At 40.2% G+C, this 19,128-nt stretch overlaps 1 protein-coding gene, 1 long non-coding RNA gene and 1 pseudogene across 3 annotated transcripts; 1 reads left to right on the top strand and 2 right to left on the bottom strand.

Annotated features, from left to right (window-relative positions):
• Window positions 1-747: 747 nt before the first annotated feature.
• LOC146921105 (uncharacterized) lies at window positions 748-3,170 on the bottom strand. 2 transcript variants are annotated; one of them, XM_085714523.1, is made up of 5 exons: window positions 2,600-3,170; window positions 2,465-2,502; window positions 2,141-2,242; window positions 1,141-1,197; window positions 748-975 (listed from the first exon to the last, which is right to left on the bottom strand). In XM_085714523.1, the coding sequence occupies exons 1-5, from the start codon at window positions 3,054-3,056 to the stop codon at window positions 847-849; spliced, it is 783 nt and encodes a 260-aa protein (XP_085570649.1). In that variant the 5' UTR covers window positions 3,057-3,170; the 3' UTR covers window positions 748-846. The 2 variants fall into 2 exon arrangements, with proteins under 2 accessions (XP_085570649.1, XP_085570648.1); XM_085714522.1 differs by having other exon boundaries at window positions 1,141-1,200; window positions 2,600-3,169.
• Window positions 3,171-7,386: 4,216 nt separating this feature from the next.
• Window positions 7,387-9,123, top strand: LOC146921104 (uncharacterized; annotated as a pseudogene).
• Window positions 9,124-17,113: 7,990 nt separating this feature from the next.
• Window positions 17,114-19,117, bottom strand: LOC146921103 (uncharacterized). The gene is made up of 4 exons (XR_015010758.1): window positions 19,054-19,117; window positions 18,721-18,780; window positions 18,428-18,497; window positions 17,114-17,342 (listed from the first exon to the last, which is right to left on the bottom strand). It is a non-coding gene; the product is annotated as an uncharacterized LOC146921103 (long non-coding RNA).
• Window positions 19,118-19,128: the final 11 nt, after the last annotated feature.

Genomic DNA, 19,128 nt, shown 5'->3' with positions numbered 1-19,128 from the left:
AAATTTACGAAAGGCGGTGTATATAGAAATATTTTCTTTTTGGGGAGTGTGTATAGCAAAGTTTACTGAAAGGCCCAAACATGTTGAAAGGCTGTGCTGGAGCCTTTTAATGTTTATGGCCCTTTTGTCTCAATTTGCTATATATACTCCCTAATTTACAAATATTCTATACACACCCTCCTATAAATTTTTAGTTTTTCTTAATAATTTGCCAAAAAAATTATTATCGAATAAATTTTTGATATTTTTTTGGGCCTTTTTTTTCTAAAAATGTGCTTCACTAATATTAAATATATTGGTCATATTTATTATCCGAGAAATTGGGAATTTTATAACAAAACAAATTATATTTTAGTTGAAAATAAGCCTAATAGAGAAATTAATTTAATGTTGTCTTTCAAATGTTCCAAAAAATTAAATTATATCATTATGCTAAATCATGTGAGACAAATTTAGGATCATGTGGTCCACTTATCTTTCTTTGTTTTTTTGTTTTTTTTTTTTTTGTAGTAAAAAGCGGGGAAAAAACGAAAAGAAGACCTGATAAAATCACAACAATGAGCTAAAAAAAATTACGATGTATTATGTAAGGGGCCCTTTTTTTATATTATGCCTAAGGCCTGTAAAAGTCTAGGAACGGCCCTGGAAACATTGCACAGTAAAACACTCACACTAAAATTAAAATAGAGCATGAAAATCACAAGTACAGGGATACATCATACATGTTTATATTTTCATTTACTATCTTTTGAAGTCGAAAATATAGTAATTGAAACACTTCCCTTTTGCAAATTTTCTTCCATAAAGGGATCCAAACTTGCACTTCAACTCTACAAAGAAAACCAACTAAAAACCGGATGTGTGCATACCAATAGATCTCCTGATTGGAACAACTGCTCTCGAAGTGCCTTCCTGATGCTGCTCTGCTTCCATGTTGCTTCCTCGACTGTAAATTTCTCCAATGCATTTAAGTCCCTGAATCGAAAACAATATCATTTAACATACAATATTTGTTAGATTTCAAAATACAAGTTAGGGAGGCAGGATTAACCCATAGCATATAGCGATAAATATTGTCTTAAACTTGTTATCGTTAGAAAAAAATTAAAATAGAGAACAAAGTAAGAGATAGATTAACACCTCCAGATCGCGACTATAAGGCACAAAGTTGGGCCTCCTCAGAGGTCTTGGTTGGTCCTGCTGAGAATTTATTAATTAACATGAGAACATTATCTAAAAGGGAAAATATGGGATATAATCAATAACAACGGCACAAGAAACAACACTTTTTGCCCCCTAGGTGTACCCCTTTTGAAGAACGCTCATTTTGACTTGGTCAATTATAGGTGGCACCTGACTTAGTTGAGTCAAATGCCACATGTGTAATTTTTTAATTTAAAATAAAAGAAAAACAACTTGTTAGTGTTTATTTTGTTTTTGTTCTTTTTTTTTTTTTTCCATCTTCTCTTCTTTCCTGTTAACAGTTTCAACCCATCAATCCATCAAACCAATAAAAATCAAACCTCTTTTTCTTCAGCTCATCTTCCAAAATCGACCATAACTGGCACCTACAACACCCTTTTTCATCACCCTCGTTGACCACTACCTCCCTTACGACACCCACAACTTCTACGACATCACCATCAACTCCACCCTCACAATCCCAACCCTCCACACCTCATCCCCTTCCCATTAATGATCATATTTCAATGAAGGGTTGAGATTCCAATACTTATTATTTTCGCTTAGTTTTCTGAAACAACGTTGTTTCCACAGTTTAGTGTAGTGTTTTTTTGTTTGTTTGTTGCAAACAAGGTGATGGAGTCGAAAGGTCGAGCACATCAGACTAAAGAAACTTGTGGTTAAACTAGGTTTTAAGTAGTAATAGAAAAGTCAATGTATGTATTTAGTCCATATGCATCAACTTTTTAACTATATTTTTGCATATGTTTCATTTCAGAGGGAGTAGTTCAATATTTTAAAATAATATCGGTCAACAAGTTGGCACAACCTAACTTAAGCTAGCATGTAACGAGCTAGCCTAGCTCATACTGCGCTAGACAAAAAATCCCATCGGAGATTGGCACAAATAGTTTGAAAACAAAAACATTGCAACATAGACAGGCGAGGAGTTTGTTACCTGAGCAGTATTGGTAGGGACGATGACAACTTGTTCTGGAGATCTCAATGTTGACCAAGTGTGTTGCATTCCTTGAATAAAGGTAATAGTTTCGTAAATCCTCTGGGACCAAAACAAAGATATAATAAAGAAAATAACACAGTTAGCTCGGGAAAAACATCCTAACACCAAAATAATGATGATAATAATAATAATAAGAATAATAATAATAATAATAATAATAATAATAATAATAATAATAATAATAATAATAATAATAATAATAATAATAATAATAATAACAATAATAATAACAACAACAACAAAAATAATAATAATAATTACCTCTTTAATCTTGGAGTAGATTAAGATGCAAAGGATACCTAAAGAAAGGAATGAGATGATGATCAGTAACATAATAAAATTGGATGAAGAAGATAAATAATTAACGTGCCCTGTGTGAGAGAGATAGGGAAGTACCAGCTCCGATACATAAAAAGCCATCGACGATCATAAATGCGGTTTGATTTTTTTCAACGAAATCGGCAAAATCATGAACCAGTTTTTCGTGTGTAGTAGCGAAATCAGTAGCTAAAGAGCTCAATACTGCGTCCCCGGTGCCATCGAAGAATTTGGATATCTCGGCTTTTAGGAGGCAAAATTTCTCGTCGTCAGATAGGCGAGATAACTCGGTCTCGATCAGACGACCTATCTTGTCGTCCGAGAGTCGAACTATCTGGGATTCGGTGAGGCTAGTGATTCTGCTTGCGACGAGGTTGGCGACAGCACGAAGGGCCGGTTGATATATGTTATCATATTCAGTGAGAGCGAGAGCAAAAATGCAAGATGGAGACAAGTCGTCGGGGTTAATCTCGGCGGGAGGAGGAGGAGGAGGAGGAGAGAGAGGTATGCCGGAGAAGGGGTCGGAGTAAGACATCCTGCTTTGCCGCTTGGTTTGTTTGGCAGGGTACACGTAACTTGCGTTTTCAAATATCAAATATCTAACCCTAATGTTTTAAACTCCAAATATGATCATCGCTCAATCAATTATTCCACTCAAATAAGCAGAAACGTACTTGAAGAGGAAATCACCTATAAGGGTCCGTTTGGTTCGAGAATTAGGAGGGGAGGGCAGGGGAGGGGAGGAATTTTAACGGAGGGGAGGAGAGATATTTATTCTCTAATTATAAAACTTAATGTCTACCAAAAATACAATCTTACCCCTTTTTAATTTTTTGACACGTCAACAAAATTATATCCTTGTGTCTTTTACTTCAACATCCCTCTATTTTTTCTCTTTTAAAAAACAAATTAAAACAAACTCTCCCTCAAAAAAAAATTAAATTCTCTAATTATAAAACTTAATGTCTACCAAAAATACAATCTTACCCCTTTTTAATTTTTTGACACGTCAACAAAATTATATCCTTGTGTCTTTTACTTCAACATCCCTCTATTTTTTCTCTTAAAAAACAAATTAAAACAAACTCTCCCTCAAAAAAAAATTAAAACAAACTCATTCGATAAAAAACACTAACTTAATCTTTTTTTAAATAACAAACAAACTTAATCTTTTATTTTCTAATTATCTATTCTCTAATTATGAAACTTAATATGTACCAAAAATACAATCTTACCCCTTCTTAATTTTTTGAGTCGTCATCAAAATTATATCCTTTTGTGTCTTTTGCTTCAAACTCCTCCTATATTTTCTCTCTTAAAAACAAATTAAAACAAACACACTTGATAAAAAAAGAAGATAAAACACTCTAACTTAATCTTTTTAAAAGAACAAACAAACTTAATTTCAATCCCAATCAAAGTAAATTTTTCAATAATTCAACTTCTAAATATCTAGAGAGTTAAAAACAATTTACAATCTATTATCTTTCTCTAATTATTAAAGTTAATCTTTCTCTAATTATTAAAGTTGATGTAATTTTGTAACAAAAAAACTATTTTTTATAGTTGTATCCAAACAAATTAAATTATTTAGAACATGTGATTTTAATTACAATAACCAAACAAAATAAATCGTGATTTGTTTTTATAAATTCTCTTAATTAATAAATATCAAAATCACTTTTATTTATTAGTAACAAAACGGGTCCTGAATTGTTTTTTATAAAGAGGTGTTTTTTATCATGATAAAAAAATCTATAAATTATTGAATGTCGTTTTTTTAATTCGTAACAAATTCGTCATATATTTAATTTAAATTTACTAAAAATAAAATTTATGACGTACATTTGATTTTATCTCATCGTGTGTTTCTAATAAAAAAAACATTAATAAATACATTTTATACTGATACTTAAAAAAACACGGGAAAAAAAGAGTAAATAAAAAAGAAAAAAGCACATGACTTTTTTTTTGACAAAAAAGCATAGGATTATTTCTCACTGATACATATTTTTACATATAAATTTATTCAATTATATCCAATTGAATGATCAGAAATAACATAATTTGGGAGAGTTACAAAATCTTTCTCATTTATAAATTATACACGGGTTTTTTTTAGGGAAAATAATATACTGGGTTAGTGTTTATTATGAGAAATACAACTACTTTACATAAAAAAACACATCTTCAAGATTACTTCTTTTGTATAAATGATTTTCATACGTTTTTTTTTGCTTATCTTAATGTCATATTATAAAATTATTATTTTTAATCGTTATTCATTATTAATCATTATATCCTTTTAGAGAATGACTATAAAAAAAACACAAGAAAAACGTTACTCTCTAATTAATTAGACACTAACTAATATTGTTGTACAAATCATACATGGGACAACAACCGGTCACATATTAATTAGTTAAATTGATTTTTTTTATGTATTGTATTTAGGCATGACAACAAAACTCATACCCACGAGTATCCATCCGAACCAATCTAAATTTGACGGGTTTTTCCCCTCTTTGACTCAGTTTGGGTTTTAAATTCATATTTATTGTTTATAAATTCATATAAAAATAAAAAAAATACTAAAAAAATTATAAATATTTTTCAATGATATATAAAAATCATTGGGCTTATTAACGCCCCCGTTATCATTATTGTGATTTTATTATTTATAATATTTTCACATATTTTTGGTCTACCACTTTATATTATTTAATAACAACTATTTCAATATTTTTATTATTATCTTCATTCTTATAATTAATTTTTTTCTTATTTCTCAATGTAAATAATATTGTAAATGAGTTTTGACGCATAAATCACAATTTAAGAATCAGCCCGTGCGGAGCACGGGTCTGTTGCTAGTTTTAATTAAAAGTGTGTTTGGTTCACAAGGGGAGGGGAGAGATTTTTTTACTGTTTTACCCTTAAACTTAATTAAATAATGATCGTACCTGATCAGAAGGTGACTACCGGTGCTTTGAATGCGGTGGTTGCTATGGTGGTAGAATGTGTTGGTGGGATACTTCCTGGAACGGATGGGGGGTGTGTACCTGCAGACACTCCGACGCTCAAGTCAGTAGAGATTCAGAGAGTGAGGGTTTTAGAGGAAGAAAGAGTTCTACCTTGGGGACTGCATTGAGTCCCCTATTTATAGAGGTGGAGGGCTGCAGAGCCGTTGTGGTGCGGTTACGAAATCGTGGGAAGTGTAACCGCCAGGGAGTTTATTGCGGGAATGTGCATAATGTGCAAAGAGACGTTGGAGTTCTTTTGAACCGGTCTCGTTTACTTCATGCACCCCCTCGCGGGGAGGAGGTATATTGCGAGCAATGTTTCCAAACGTGGAGTTTGGGCTTTGGAAAATGTTGGGCCTAAGTTAATGGGCCAAAGATCCTTTGGGTCGGTCCAGAACAGTAGCCCCCCAAGTCGTTGCTCTTGACTAAGAGTGATGACTTAAGTGCGGGCATTTGATCTTTGGCGACCGGTCGCTTGGAGGATATTTTTTTGTCGAGCATCTTTCCCGTTGAAGGGTAAAGAGAGTCCTGCCCGCCAGACTTGGAGACTTTGTTGATTCAGAGTGTAGTTTTCACGGGTGGTCTAGAGCGTTAGTAGGGTTAGACGAGCGGACTCGTTTTTCCCTAGCTCCGTTCGCTCTGCGCTTGAATGAGTTTGCCAGTTTTGATGAGTCGTGCTCGGCATACTGATGTTCGGAACGGATGATCGGACGGAAAGATTCCCTCGCTAGAGAGTTTGGTCGAATGTCATTCCGCAATTAATGCTCTCGTTTCGAGGGAAAAATTGAAGAGACATGATATTTGGCTTCTGTATGACACGTGTAAAGGCTATTGTAGTACTTGAGTACCTATAGTCTGTAGAGTGTTCTCGGTTTGTGTTTCTGTGGTGTCATCATAACCGTTGATTCAATCCTGACGATCCATGAACCGCTACCAACAATCATAGCCCTTTGATGAATGGTCTGATCAGATCTGGACCGTAGGAATGCTCCAGGGAAGCAGAGTTGTATGTGAAGGACTGTATTGGATAGAAAGTCGTGACTTTTGAGTGGTTTATGAGACGAGTATAAATAGCCCAAACGTTGTTTGGAATATTACTTCGTTTCATTTTCTCAGAGAGGTAGAAGTTTTCTCCGGAGTTTCTCAAGGGTGAAATCTTTCCAGTCTTTCAACTTTCTACTTCAAGTCCAAAACCATCCATCGTAACAGGTAACATTCCGATGACTTTACCTTTCTATTTCTGCGTTTGTGGCTTCTTTAGTTTCTGCTCTTTTAGAAACCGTAGGAATGCGTGTTTAGGATGAAAGTATTTCTGACTCGGTGGTTATCGTCGTTGGTTACGGTGGTTTCCACCGTGCATCAGAAAGACTTTGAAATATATGATGTCTGTTTTCTACTAGTGTTTAGAAGAACATTGGCGACATGCTTAGGCTTCATCCATAAGCTTTTCGGGTCTGTTCGTCGAGAGTAGATCTCCCTGATGTGTGAGTCGAGCTTGTAGTTCCCCTTGTTTTCTAGCGGTAGTGTTTCGATCCCTTCCTTTCCGTGATCGACCTGATGGGTGAAGGAAGAGTGGATCTGAATGTTGGATTCACTTTTTTCCCTTGCTTTCTCCAGGTCTATCATGGCAAATGAAGGAGTTGTTGCGTCTGTTGTTTTGCGGCCCAGAGAGGAGCCCTTGGAAACAAAATCTGTGTTTGCTACTGATGGCGTGGGTGAAGCCCCCTTTGATACCATCGGAGAAGTGAAAGATTAGGAGCTGGTTCTGTCGAGCACGTCTAACAGGGTGTGTTCGGAGTATGAAAACTATGTCTTTCCCATGTATGAAGTGGTTTCAAAGACATGGGTTTCCGGATCCCTTTCTCTAATTTCCAGCGGGAAGTGCTTCGTTGGACCAAGCTGTCCCCCACCCAGATTCATCCGGACTCTTATGCCTTTATGAGGACCTTTGAGTTGTTATGTAATTATCCTCGCATTCCTGCCTCCAAAAATATCTTTTTCTCCTTCTTCACCGTGCAACGGGGCGCGGATTGGGTTTCTTTTCGCCAGACCCAGAAGATGTTTGAGATTTTTGCTGGGAAGGTTCGGAGCTTTAAAGAGCGCTTCTTTCTGGTTCGACCAAAGAGCGTGGCTTCTCTGGATAACCTTTTGGAGGTCGTGAAGGATGGCGTTCAGGAGCGTCGTCTTTTCTTCCATCTATGCTGGTCTCAGGACTATTTTGTCTACGAATCGAGGGATTTCGGTCGTACTGTTGCTAATCTGACTGATGAAGAGAAAAGCCTGCGTCAACAACTTTGGGCTTTCATTGAGTCTCTTCCGTAGAGGGTTAAGACCGAAAGACGGGGGAACCCTCCGATGATTTTGAAGCCTGCCTTGGTAGTTTACTTTCTTTTTGTTCTCGCCTTCTTGTTTTGTTTCCCCTAACTGACAAAATTTCCCTATCTTTGTGTTGTAGAAAAAATAAAGAAGGATTTGGGGGCCCTCGTGAATGCGGCGAGCAAGAAGATATCGGCCAAGAAGAAGCGGAAAAATGTTCAATCTCTGGAACATCTTATTGCTGGTTCTGCTCCCGGCTCGTCCTCTGGACCTGTGGTGGATTTGGAAGGCGAGGAGCCTTCTGAGGAGTTGGTGCAGGATTCTGCGAAGAAGCAGAGGGTGAGGATGCCTTCCGAGGACCCACTCACTCTGATCAAGGCTGTTCTTGTCCGTTCTGAAAGAGGGGACTTCCTCCAGCTTCCAAAAGTATGGTCCGAGCCGGAGCTGTGCGGCCCCTAGTCGACCCTTTTCTTGGATGACCCCGAGCTGAAGATCATTCAGGATCTGGGTCCAGCTGGCCGGAGTAAGGCGATAACTGATGGGGTTATTGCTACCATGAAGGCTTTGGAGGTCGCTGCGGCCCTGAACAATGCTTCGCTGGAAAGTGAAGTTTGGGTCGATGCTTTGGTGCGGGAAATGGATGCTTTGACCGCTAGGGTGGCCGCCCTTGAGGAGGATCAAAGGAGCAAGAGGTCAGTTGCGGAGGAGCGTGACCGTCAGCTTGCTTCTTTGAAGGAGCAGTTGTCTGGGGCTCAGGCTGCTCTCTTGAGCAATTGACCTTGTCTTCTCGGAAGCTCGCTGAGGAGAAGGTGTCCCTGGAGGAAGCTCTGAAGAAGGCGGACCTCCCTGGAGAGGATGAGGCGGAAGACCTTGCTGTCCTACGGCATGCCGGTCTTGTGGACCGGATTGGTGAGCTAAAAGGAAGCTTGGTGGACGCCGTCAGGCTTGGTTTTGATTGGGCGGTGGCTCAACTGAAGGTGGTGAACCCGGGGATCGAGCTGAATGTCGAAGAAATTCATCCCCTCGGTGAAGTGGAAAATGGGGTGATCACTCCTCCCCCCGACCCTGAGGAAGATAATGGGCATGTTGATGAAGCCCAGTCCTGATGAGGCCTTGTAATTAATTTCTTCAACAATTATGCTTGTAATGACATTGTGCGCCCTTCGCGGTTTTAGCACTTTTATAATATAATTGCTTCATTCTCAATTACACTTGTCTGAAATGTATGTTTTACTTTCAAGTATAATGTTTTGAATTTGATTGCTCGTTGTGTGAGGCTTTTTAATACTTGTTTGAAGTATTTACTGAGAGAGAACTATATATCTTGTGTTTTTCACAGACTGCAATAATTCGTATGCTCTTAACTGTTCTGCTTGTATTGTTGTTCGCTTTTTGAAGTGCGAAGCTTTTAAGCCAAAGTGTGTTTTGTTGCGGTGTTATGGACTACACCCCGCAGTCATTATATCGACGAAGTGATTTAATGACTGGAGAGTTTAGCATGTCCGCCTAGCTTTTTGTTACCTTGACTTGATGAAATCAAAGTTTTGCCCTTTTCTTCCCAAGTAACTTTGTTTAGAAAGTTTTTACCTTTGCGTTGTTTTGCAAGGAAGAGTTTGGGCAGGAGGTTTCCAACTGTTTACGCGGAGTATTAGTTAGAAGTATTGCACATCGAAGAGATCATTTATCTGAATGTGTGTCCAAAGTTATGGACTGTAACAGCGGATGAACGAAGAAACCATTCTAAGTTCAACGCACTGAGGCGTGAATCACCCATCGCGAGCTGGGGTTCTACCTAACATGCCGAGCAGTGATGTCGCAGCGGTAAGCGTACATACTGAGGAGTGAGAGGATTTGTTGTGTAAATTTCTCTCATCCTTTTTCTTTTTGAATTTGGAGTGGCACGATTTTCCTCCTCCGTTTATTTGCTCGTTTGAGAGCGATGAGTTCGTTGCATAGAACTGAGTATGTACACTAGAGTAAATTTGCGTTGTTTGCCATCTAAGTGTAATACCTTTTGAGTTTTTCTGCATTCCAAGTCCTTGGAATTGCGTTTTGGTGGAGATCTTCGAGTCCGTAAGCCCCCGTCCCGGTCTTCATCCGGATCCTGTAGGGGCCGTCCCAGTTTGCGGCGAGTTTCCTTTCTTCGGAATCCTTCTGGTTTCGCTGAAGGACGAGGTCGCCCACTTCGAATTCTCTTTTTATGACCTTCTTGCTGTGACGAGCGGCTATCTTTTGTTTCAGCGCTGCCCCGTACGTGAGTCGAAAAGGTGACTCTCCAGTCGTGGAATGGGGAGTAGTTCTGTAAGCCCAAAGGACCGCGTGTAACTCTTCAGCCCACTGAGTTTTAGCCGTGTCTAGCCTTCTTCGTATCCCTCGTAAAATGACCCTGTTTGCAGCCTCGGCGAGATCGTTGGCTTGAGGGTGTTCGACGGAGGTGAAGATTTGTTTGATGCCGATATTCCTTAGGTAGTCCTGGAACCTCTGGTCCGTGAACTGTGTACCATTGTCGGATATGACTAGGGCAGGTACTCCGAACCTTGCTAGGATGTTTCTCTTGAAGAAACGGAGTACATTTTTAGCTGTGATTTTAGCCAGTGGTTCGGCTTCGATCCACTTTGTTGAGTAGTCGATGGCGACTACGAGGTATTTCAGCTGTCCGGCGGCTTTAGGGAACGGTCCCAGACGGTCGATGCCCCATCATGAAAAAGGCCAAGGAGAAACCAAAGATGTTAGCTCAGCGGGGGGCGCTAGATGCATGTCCCCATGTCGCTGGCATTTATCGCAGAGGTTTATGTAATCTTGGGCGTCTTTTAACATGGTGGGCCAATAGTACCCTGCTCGTAGGACCTTTTTTGCGAGAGCTTTGGCACCAAGGTGTTGTCTGCATATGCCGTCATGAACGTCGGCAAGGACTTCTTGGGTCTCGTTGGGTCCTAAACACTTGATTAGGGGAATGATGAAGCCTCTTTGGTATAGAGTTCCTTCCACCAAAGTGATTGAGCAGGCTCTTCGCTTCAACCTTGTCCTTTCTTGCGGGTCAGAAGGGAGTTCCCCATTCTCTATGTATCGGGAGATGGGTCCCCTCCAGTCTTCCATTCCGATGATTGTATTGATCTCTTGAGGGAGAGTTCCTCTATCCTGGATGCTTGGTTCGCTGAGAACCTCTCGTATGACTGTTTTGTTTCCGTTCGCAGTTCGTGTACTTGCGAATTTTGAAAGAATGTCCGCTCGAGTATTCTGTTCGCGAGGAACGTGGGTTACTTCGACGGTTTCAAACTCTTTCATTTTCTCTAGTACCAACTGGACGTACTTTTGGAGGTGGTCCTCTTTTACCTGGAACTATCCGGTGACTTGGGAAGCCACGAGTTGTGAATTGGTAAATATTTTCACCTTTCGGGCTCCCATGTCTTTGGCGGTTCGCAAGCCAGCCAAGAAGGCCTCATACTCTGCAGTGTTATTGGTAACAGGAAAAGACAAAGCGAGGGAGATTTCGACAACGATACCTTTGTTGTCTTCTATGATTATCCCGGCTCCGCTTCCATTGGAGTTGGATGATCCATCTACGAAGACGGTCCAATCCTCAGGGCTATCCTCTGCTGAAAAAGTCATCTCGGCGAGGAAGTCCGCGAACACTTGTGCCTTCAGTGCCATTCTGGATTCGTAATGTATGTCGAGCTCAGATAATTCGAGTGACCATTTCATCATCCGACCGGCTACGTCAGGGCGACCCAAGATTTGTCTGATGGGTTGGTCCGTCTGGACCACCACAGTGTGAGCTAAGAAGTACTGCCTAAGCCTTCGGGCCGCTGTGAGGAGTGCGAGTAGACTGGCTTTTGTCCTTCCGTCGTTTCTCTGATGAGCACGGCGCTTACCGCGTCAGAAGAGACGGATAGGTACAAGTACTGCGTTTCACCCTGGTCGGGTCGTGAGAGTACGGGAGGCGCTGAAAGGGTGTCCTTGAGATGCCTCAGAGCATTCTCGCATTCCTCTGTCCAATCGAACTTCGTTTCCTTCCTCAAGAGTTTGAAGAAGGGAAGTGCGTGTTGGGCGGACTTGGCCACGAATCTGAAGAGGACAGTCAGCATTCCGTTGAGTGTTTGGATGCACTTCTTGGAGTGGGGTGTTGGAAGCTCAATAAATGCACGGCATTTGTCTGGATTCGCCTCGATTCCTCTTTCTGTCAGATAGAAAACAAGGAATTTACCCGCTTGGACTCCAAAGGTGCATTTTTCTGGGTTGAGTCGCATGTTGTATTTCCGAGTTTGCTCGAACACTCTTTTGAGGTGGGCGGCATGATCCACCTCTTGTTGGGATTTAAGATCATGTCGTCCATGTAAACCTCGAGAATGTCGCCCATAAGTGTCTTGTCATAAACTTTGTTCATCATACGTTGATAAGTAGCCCCCGCGTTTCGTAGACCGAAGGGCATTATGTTGTAGTAATAGTTCCCTGATTCGGTCATGAAAGCTGTTTTCATTTTATCTTCTTCAACCATGGGTATCTGGTTGTACCCAGAATAGGCGTCCATGAAGGATAAAAGTTTGTAGCCGGAGGAATTATCCACGAGTTTATCGATGTTAGGAAGAGGATATGCGTCTTTAGGGCAGGCCCTATTAAGATCGGTATAGTCAACACACATACGCCATTTTCCATTAGATTTCTTGACAAGTACAACATTGGAGAGCCAGGTAGTGTATTTGGCCTCAGAAATAAAGTTTTCCTCTAGGAGGCCTTTTACAGCTTTTTCAGCAGCCTCTGATTTTTCAGGAGACTGTTTCCTAAGTCGCTGGGCTACAACGCTAACTCCGGGATCTACTGTCAACTGGTGACAAGCGACGCTAGGGTCGTTTCCGGGCATGTCAGCAGCGCTCCATGCGAATAGGTCGGCGTTCTCCTTGAGGCAGGCGATCAGCTGGTTCCTGACGAGTTCAGGGAGATCTTGCCAATTTTGAAATTTTTCGAGGGGTCGCTTCCGAAAGGGACCAGCTCGAACTCACCATCAGGAATAGGTCTAAGAAGTCTCGCGTTGAGCGGATCATTCTTCTCCCATTTTTGTTCCTTCAGGTCCTCCTTGGTGAACCTGGGGTCAAGTTCGACCAAGTTGGCGTCCAGAGTGCTCGCAGCAGCTTTCCCTTTGTCTTCAGCAGGTTTGCTGGATTGGGAAACCAAGTTCTGGGATTTGTTGGCTTGGAGGAAACATCTCCTTGCAGCTTCGATGTCTCCATTGAGAGAGGCGATGATGCCCTCCTTTCCATGGTACTTCAACTTCAGGTGAGCGGTTGAACATGCAGCCCCTAGCTGGGCATGCCTGGTTCTCCCTATAATGCAATTGTAGAGGGACGAGCAGTCGATCACCAAGAATGGGACCTTTATTGTTTTCTTGGCCTCCTTTTCGCCGAAGGTGACCAATAGTTCCACATATCCCCAGGGCTGAGTGGATGAGCCGTTGAAGCCGTAGAGTTCGTCCCCAACGTAGGGAGAAAGGTTTTTCTCCGTTAGTTGAAGAGTTTTGAACAGGCTGGTGTACATGATGTCACACGAGGCCCCTGTGTCGATCAGGACTCGTCGGACGTCTGCGTTGGCCATTGAGGCCCGTACGAGCAAAGGAATTTCAAGCCCCACTAGGTAGTTCGAAATCATAGAGCGCCAAAGGTGGCCTTCCCCCGCGATAGGAGGGAGCCATGGTATTGACGCTCACGAGCTCCTCGAATTTCCTCTTCATGCTTCCCATGGAAATGTTCAGCGCCCCTCCAGTAATGACGTTGGCGGTGGGAAACTGTTCCCATGTGCATGAATAGGGGGTGATTTTCACGTTGTCATGGAAATCTCCAAGGTGTTCTACGGACATGGCGATGGTTTTACCCGGTTCTGATCCGTCACCGATGAGTTCGACGGTCCTTCTTTCCGCCTCCGGGTTCTTGATGAACTGTTTGAGCTTGCCTCTCTGAATGAGAAGCTCAATGGCATCCTTCAGATGGATGCATTCATCGGTGGTGTGGCCGTGGCACTTGTGGAATCGACAGTACTTTGTTTTGTCGATCCCCTTCCTCTCCTGAGATGGAGCCTTTGGTGGCTTGATGCCAACTTCTGTCAGATCGGCTACTGCGATCTTGGCGAGGATTTTCTCCCTTGACATGGCCAAAGGAGTGTACTCGGTGAAGTGACCGTTGGGTCTTTTGCTTTCCCGAGCAGCTTTGCCCTCCTTCTTTTTCTCAGGGAAAGGCTTTTTAGAGGATCCAGCAGCAGGCTCCTCCTTCCTGTATTTATTGAGGCGGTCCACGTACAGCTCCTCTTCATAAGCGATGTAGATCTTGGCGATCGCTAGGAACTCGTTGAGGGTCCTTGGGAAATCCAAGCGGACAGCCTTCTTGATGTCGGTGTCCTCGCGCAGACCTTTGGCGATGAGGTACAGTTTCATTGTTTCATTGGCACCTCGTACCTGGACTGCTTCTTTGTTGAATCTCTCGATGTAGTCTCGGAGGGGTTCACTCCTTCCTTGAACAATGGCTTCAAGGGATGCGACCGTTTTTGGTTGCGTCCTTGAAGCTGTGAAGTGGGTTGTGAACTCGTTACAGAGGTCGCTCCATGAATCGATGGAGTTTCTCCTTAAGTTCTTAAACCAGGTGACCGTTCCTCGTCTCAGAGTAGTGACGAAGAGCTTACATTTGACGACGCCTCGCACTGACCTGTAAGTGAGAACTGTCTCGATGTTCTCGATGTGCTTGTCTGGATCAGTCGTTCCATCGTACGAGTCCATTTGCGGAGGTTTCTTCAGTTTGCGAGGGATATGAGCTTCTCGGATGCGTCGTGTGAAAGGACCGTAAGAGTTACGGTCGTAACGAGCATCGCAAGTGTCCTCGGACCCGAAGGGAGACCGAGAGTGTCCGTTTCGTCTAGGCGGGGATCTAGAACGGGGCCTGTGAGGGCTCGTTCCGCTTCTGTTACGTGTTGGGGGAAGGAGTTCGCCTGGTTGAGACGACGAGACGCGCTTGCTCTAGATCCATCAAGTGTCGGTTCTGTTCCTCGATTAACGACGTCTGCCGTTGAACCGTGCGGATCAGGTTACCGACGAGGACACTGGTTGGCGTGGCATCCTCGGGTGTCTCCGTAGGTCGTGGGGGCCTTGTAAAGGCCTTTGTTGGAGAGGAACAATGTGAGTTGGTTCCTCCCTGTTCGTTTCTACAGGTGAAGGCGTAGATGTCATGCCATCCTGTTGGAGGACGTGCACCTCACATTGTAGGTGGGAGTGAGCACCGTTGGTAGTCATGGTAGTTTTTTGGAAAGCTTTGGTTTTCAGGAGTATAAAAACGGGGGAGCTTATGTATTTCCCACAGACGGCGCCACTGATCGTACCTGATCAGAAGGTGACTACCGGTGCTTTGAATGCGGTGGTTGCTACTGTGGTAGAATGTGTTGGTGGGATGCATCCTGGAACGGATGGGGGGTGTGTACCTGCAGGCACTCCGACGCTCAAGTCAGTAGAGATTCAGAGAGTGAGGGTTTTAGAGGAAGAAAGAGTTCTACCTTGGGGGACTGCATTGAGTCCCCTATTTATAGAGGTGGAGGGCTGCAGAGCCGTTGTGGTGGCACACCTGGCCCTGGCGGTTACGAAATCGTGGGAAGTGTAACCGCCAGGGAGTTTATTGCGGGAACGTGCATAATATGCAAAGAGACGTTGGAGTTCTTTTGAACTGGTCTCGGTTACTTCGTGCACCCCCCTCGTGGGGAGGAGGTATGTTGCGAGCAATGTTGCCAAACGTGGAGTTTGGGCTTTGGAAAATGTTGGGCCTAAGTTAATGGGCCAAAGATCCTTTGGGTCGGTCCAGAACAAATAAGGATAATAAAGTAACGAAACAATAACGATGTAATCGATAACAACATGATGTAGACGATGAAATAATGGATTAGTAATAGGGTTGTTACAAGGAGTAATAAAAGTTGTTACAAGGAAAATTTGTTAATAATATGGAATAAAAGTTGTTACAAGAAAAAATTGTTAATAATATGGAATAAAAGTTGTTACAAGATAATATAACCTATAACCTAATAATAGTAAAAGTTGTTTCAAGGATAATATAACATAATAATAATAATATTAAATGTTGTTACAAGGATAACATTGAGATTTTAAATTAATATAAGGATAATTTTGACACTGCAATAAAATTTGCTCCCCTCTTCTCCACTCCCCTCCCTTTCTAAAAATTGAACCAAACACTTTAAATTAAAAATCTCCCCTCCCCTCCAAAACTCTCGAACCAAAACGGACCTTAAATGATCATCTTTGCTTTCGAAGCATGAACATAATTTAATTACTTTTTTTCATATAGGCTTTTCATCTTAATATTTTAGTATTTCTTAGTAACTATAACTTTTCACAACAATTTTTTCAATTATTCCCCTCAAAGAAAAACAATATTCTCAATTATTATCTTTATAGTAACTATAAAAAATTATTATCTTTATAGTAACTATAAAAAACATAATTTTATATAACAATTTTGTTTTAAGTCATTTATGACTTTTTTGTCGATTTGCATATGAAAACATCAAATCTAAAATTCATATAAAAACATGAGTAAAAGAACATATACTTGAACACTAAGAGTTCATCTCGAAATCGATTCGTAGATTTGAATCTTAAAAAGTCCATATATATACAACATGTTGAAAAGAACGTGACGTGAGAAAAAAATAAAAGATGAAATTGTTACTTGAATTCAAGTTAAGGAACAACGAAAGTGATGTTGCCTAACTTTTCACAAAACAATTTTTTTAATTTTAAAGAACTGAATATATAAGCACAATGTTATTTTATCATGTAAAAAATTTATATAGAGAAAAACTACTTTTGTATTTAAACTAGATTTGGACCGACACATTTTGCAGGTGAACATACTACACATACTATTTAAATATCCTATAAAAATTATTTAAACTCATTGAGTTTGAAAATGCTAGATTTAATATAGGCTTAATAGCAGTTTTCGCCCCCTAACTTTTCTAAAGTTGTAATTTTGACCCCCTAAGAAAAAAAACTACAAAACCGCCCCCTAAGGTTTGCACTTGTGGCAGTTTTGACCCCTAATGTCACTTTTGACTCGGTCTACGCTGACGTGGCACCCTAAGTGAGGTGCCACGTGTTATTTTGAGGTGCCACGTGTTATTTTTTATTTTTTTTATTGTTTTTGCCACGTGTTAGATTGATTAATTTCCCATTACGTTCATTGTCATGTACAAGTAAAACCAAAGATTAGCAATAGATTTGTCATAAAAGATGCCGTTGTGAAGAATAACAATACATTCCCAATTTAAACTTAAAATCAGTTTTGGGAATTGTTATGTGGTGTTTTGGGAAATAAGGTATAAAAGTATAAAAAGCGATTGTGGATCCGAAATAGGGTATGTGTCCTATTGTTCTTTACCTTATCAACTTCCAAGCAAACTTCTCCTCACCAAATAGGAATACCTTGCTCCTATGTCTGCGTCATGGGATAAAAACAATTATATAACATATATAGAGCTAATGAATGTGAAAATTTTATAATAAGGAACCATTGACTAAGTGAACACAATTATAAGGAGCAACATCAAAGTTGCATACACAAACATAGGACGAAAATTCATGAAAAGATAAAATGATTCATTATTGACATTTATGCGAGAACTAAAAAATTTCCAGCTTAAACGGGTTTGCAAAATTCAAAAAGGAAAGAGAACAACCCTAGCTATAAATTTGAAACAAGAAAAGTTGCACAATCTAGCAGTAACACTTGTTGATACACGTACCCAACAAAGAATAAAAATATAGGGGAATGGTTTCCACCAAGTACAAGAATATAATTTCAATTTCATAGAAGAGAATCAACTCTGATACAAATAACTAACATTTGTCATTCAAAAAAATGATTGGTTATTTAGTTATCAACACATTTGAATCCTTTGCGATGTAACTTTCCTCTTTTGATCACTTTATATATGATATATGATTAATATACATATATAATAATAGAAATGATATAGCTAACTGGAAAGAGGAGATATAAGGAAAGAAACAGCAAAGAGAAAGAATCCCCTTTAGAGACAACATTATAGATAAACAACTACATGTAGAAATAGAGCAAGTGTGCCAAACATTATTTATTTTGTAGCTCTTCTTTATGTCATATGATGAATATCACATATCGATTGTTTCTAACGAGATAGATTGCCTATCTCACTCAATAATCATGGATTTTTAGATTCTAGTGTTTAAGATCATGTAGTCGGTAATCCCTCTCTTATCTCTAACTTGTTCACGAGAGGACAAAGCATATTGAAGTTGACTGTCACTTGGAGAGAAGATTATCACCGGAACAATCAAAACCTCCTTCATCAATTCCATGGATCAACTCGCTGATATCTTTACTAAAAGCAAAAGGGTGCATGTTTCTATTGTCATAATTAATCTTTCTAGAGTGAAAAATACATTACTTGAAATACTTCCCTTTGCAGATTTTCTTTCTTAAAGGGATCCAAATTTGCAACTCCACAAACAAAATTAACTAAAAACAGGATGTGGGCATACCAGTCAATCTACTGATTGGAACAACTCTAGATGTGCCTTCCTGATGTTGGTCTCCAATGTATAGGCGACCCTGAATTGAAAACAATATTTTTTAGCATACAATATTTGTTAAATTTAAAATTATAAAATTAGGAAAACAGGATACCATGGCATATAGAGATAAATGCGCTCTTAAACTTGTTACCGTTAGAAAAATGAAATTAAATAGAGAACAAATACTTATTAACATGAAAACAGCCAAACTTGTTAGCGTTAGAAAAAAATAAAAAACATAGTATGAGATAGAACAACACCTCCACATTTCGACTATAAGGCACAAAACTGGGCCTCCTCGAAAGTCTCAGTAGCTCTTGCTGAAAAATAATTAATTAACATCAGACCATTGTCTAAAAAGGAAAATACAAGAGATAACACCAATAATAATGCCACTAGAAGAATAAGGAAAGGTGATGGCCACTGTAATTTTAAAGTCAGCTTAGATTATAAATGCTTGTTTGGTTTCAGCTTCTGTTTTCTGTTTCATGTTTTTAGTTCTAATGACAAATACTTTTAACATATTTTGACAACCAAACTTGTTACCGTGAGAAAAAACAAAATGGAAAATAGAGTACGAGATAGAACAACACCTCCAGGTCTGGACTATAAGGCACAACATTGGACCTGCTCGAAGGTCTCGCTTGCTCCTGCTGAAAATTTATTAA

This window comes from Medicago sativa, chromosome 5 (assembly GCF_051527215.1).
Source record: "Medicago sativa cultivar Bolivia chromosome 5, Bolivia_mono, whole genome shotgun sequence".
NCBI lineage: Eukaryota > Viridiplantae > Streptophyta > Magnoliopsida > Fabales > Fabaceae > Medicago > Medicago sativa.
The sequence above is the reverse complement of the archived record's forward strand: the minus strand, read 5'-3'. Positions and strand labels throughout refer to the sequence as shown.

Bases quoted from the DNA above. Each gene is read 5' to 3' on its own strand.
- LOC146921105 (XM_085714522.1), bottom strand. From the start codon at position 3,056: ATGTCTTACTCCGACCCCTTCTCCGGCATACCTCTCTCTCCTCCTCCT. The intron at 2,503-2,599 runs GTACTTCCCTAT...TCCTTTCTTTAG, and splicing joins CTTTTTATGTATCGGAGCTG to GTATCCTTTGCATCTTAATC. The intron at 2,243-2,464 runs GTAATTATTATT...TTTTGGTCCCAG, and splicing joins TCTACTCCAAGATTAAAGAG to AGGATTTACGAAACTATTAC.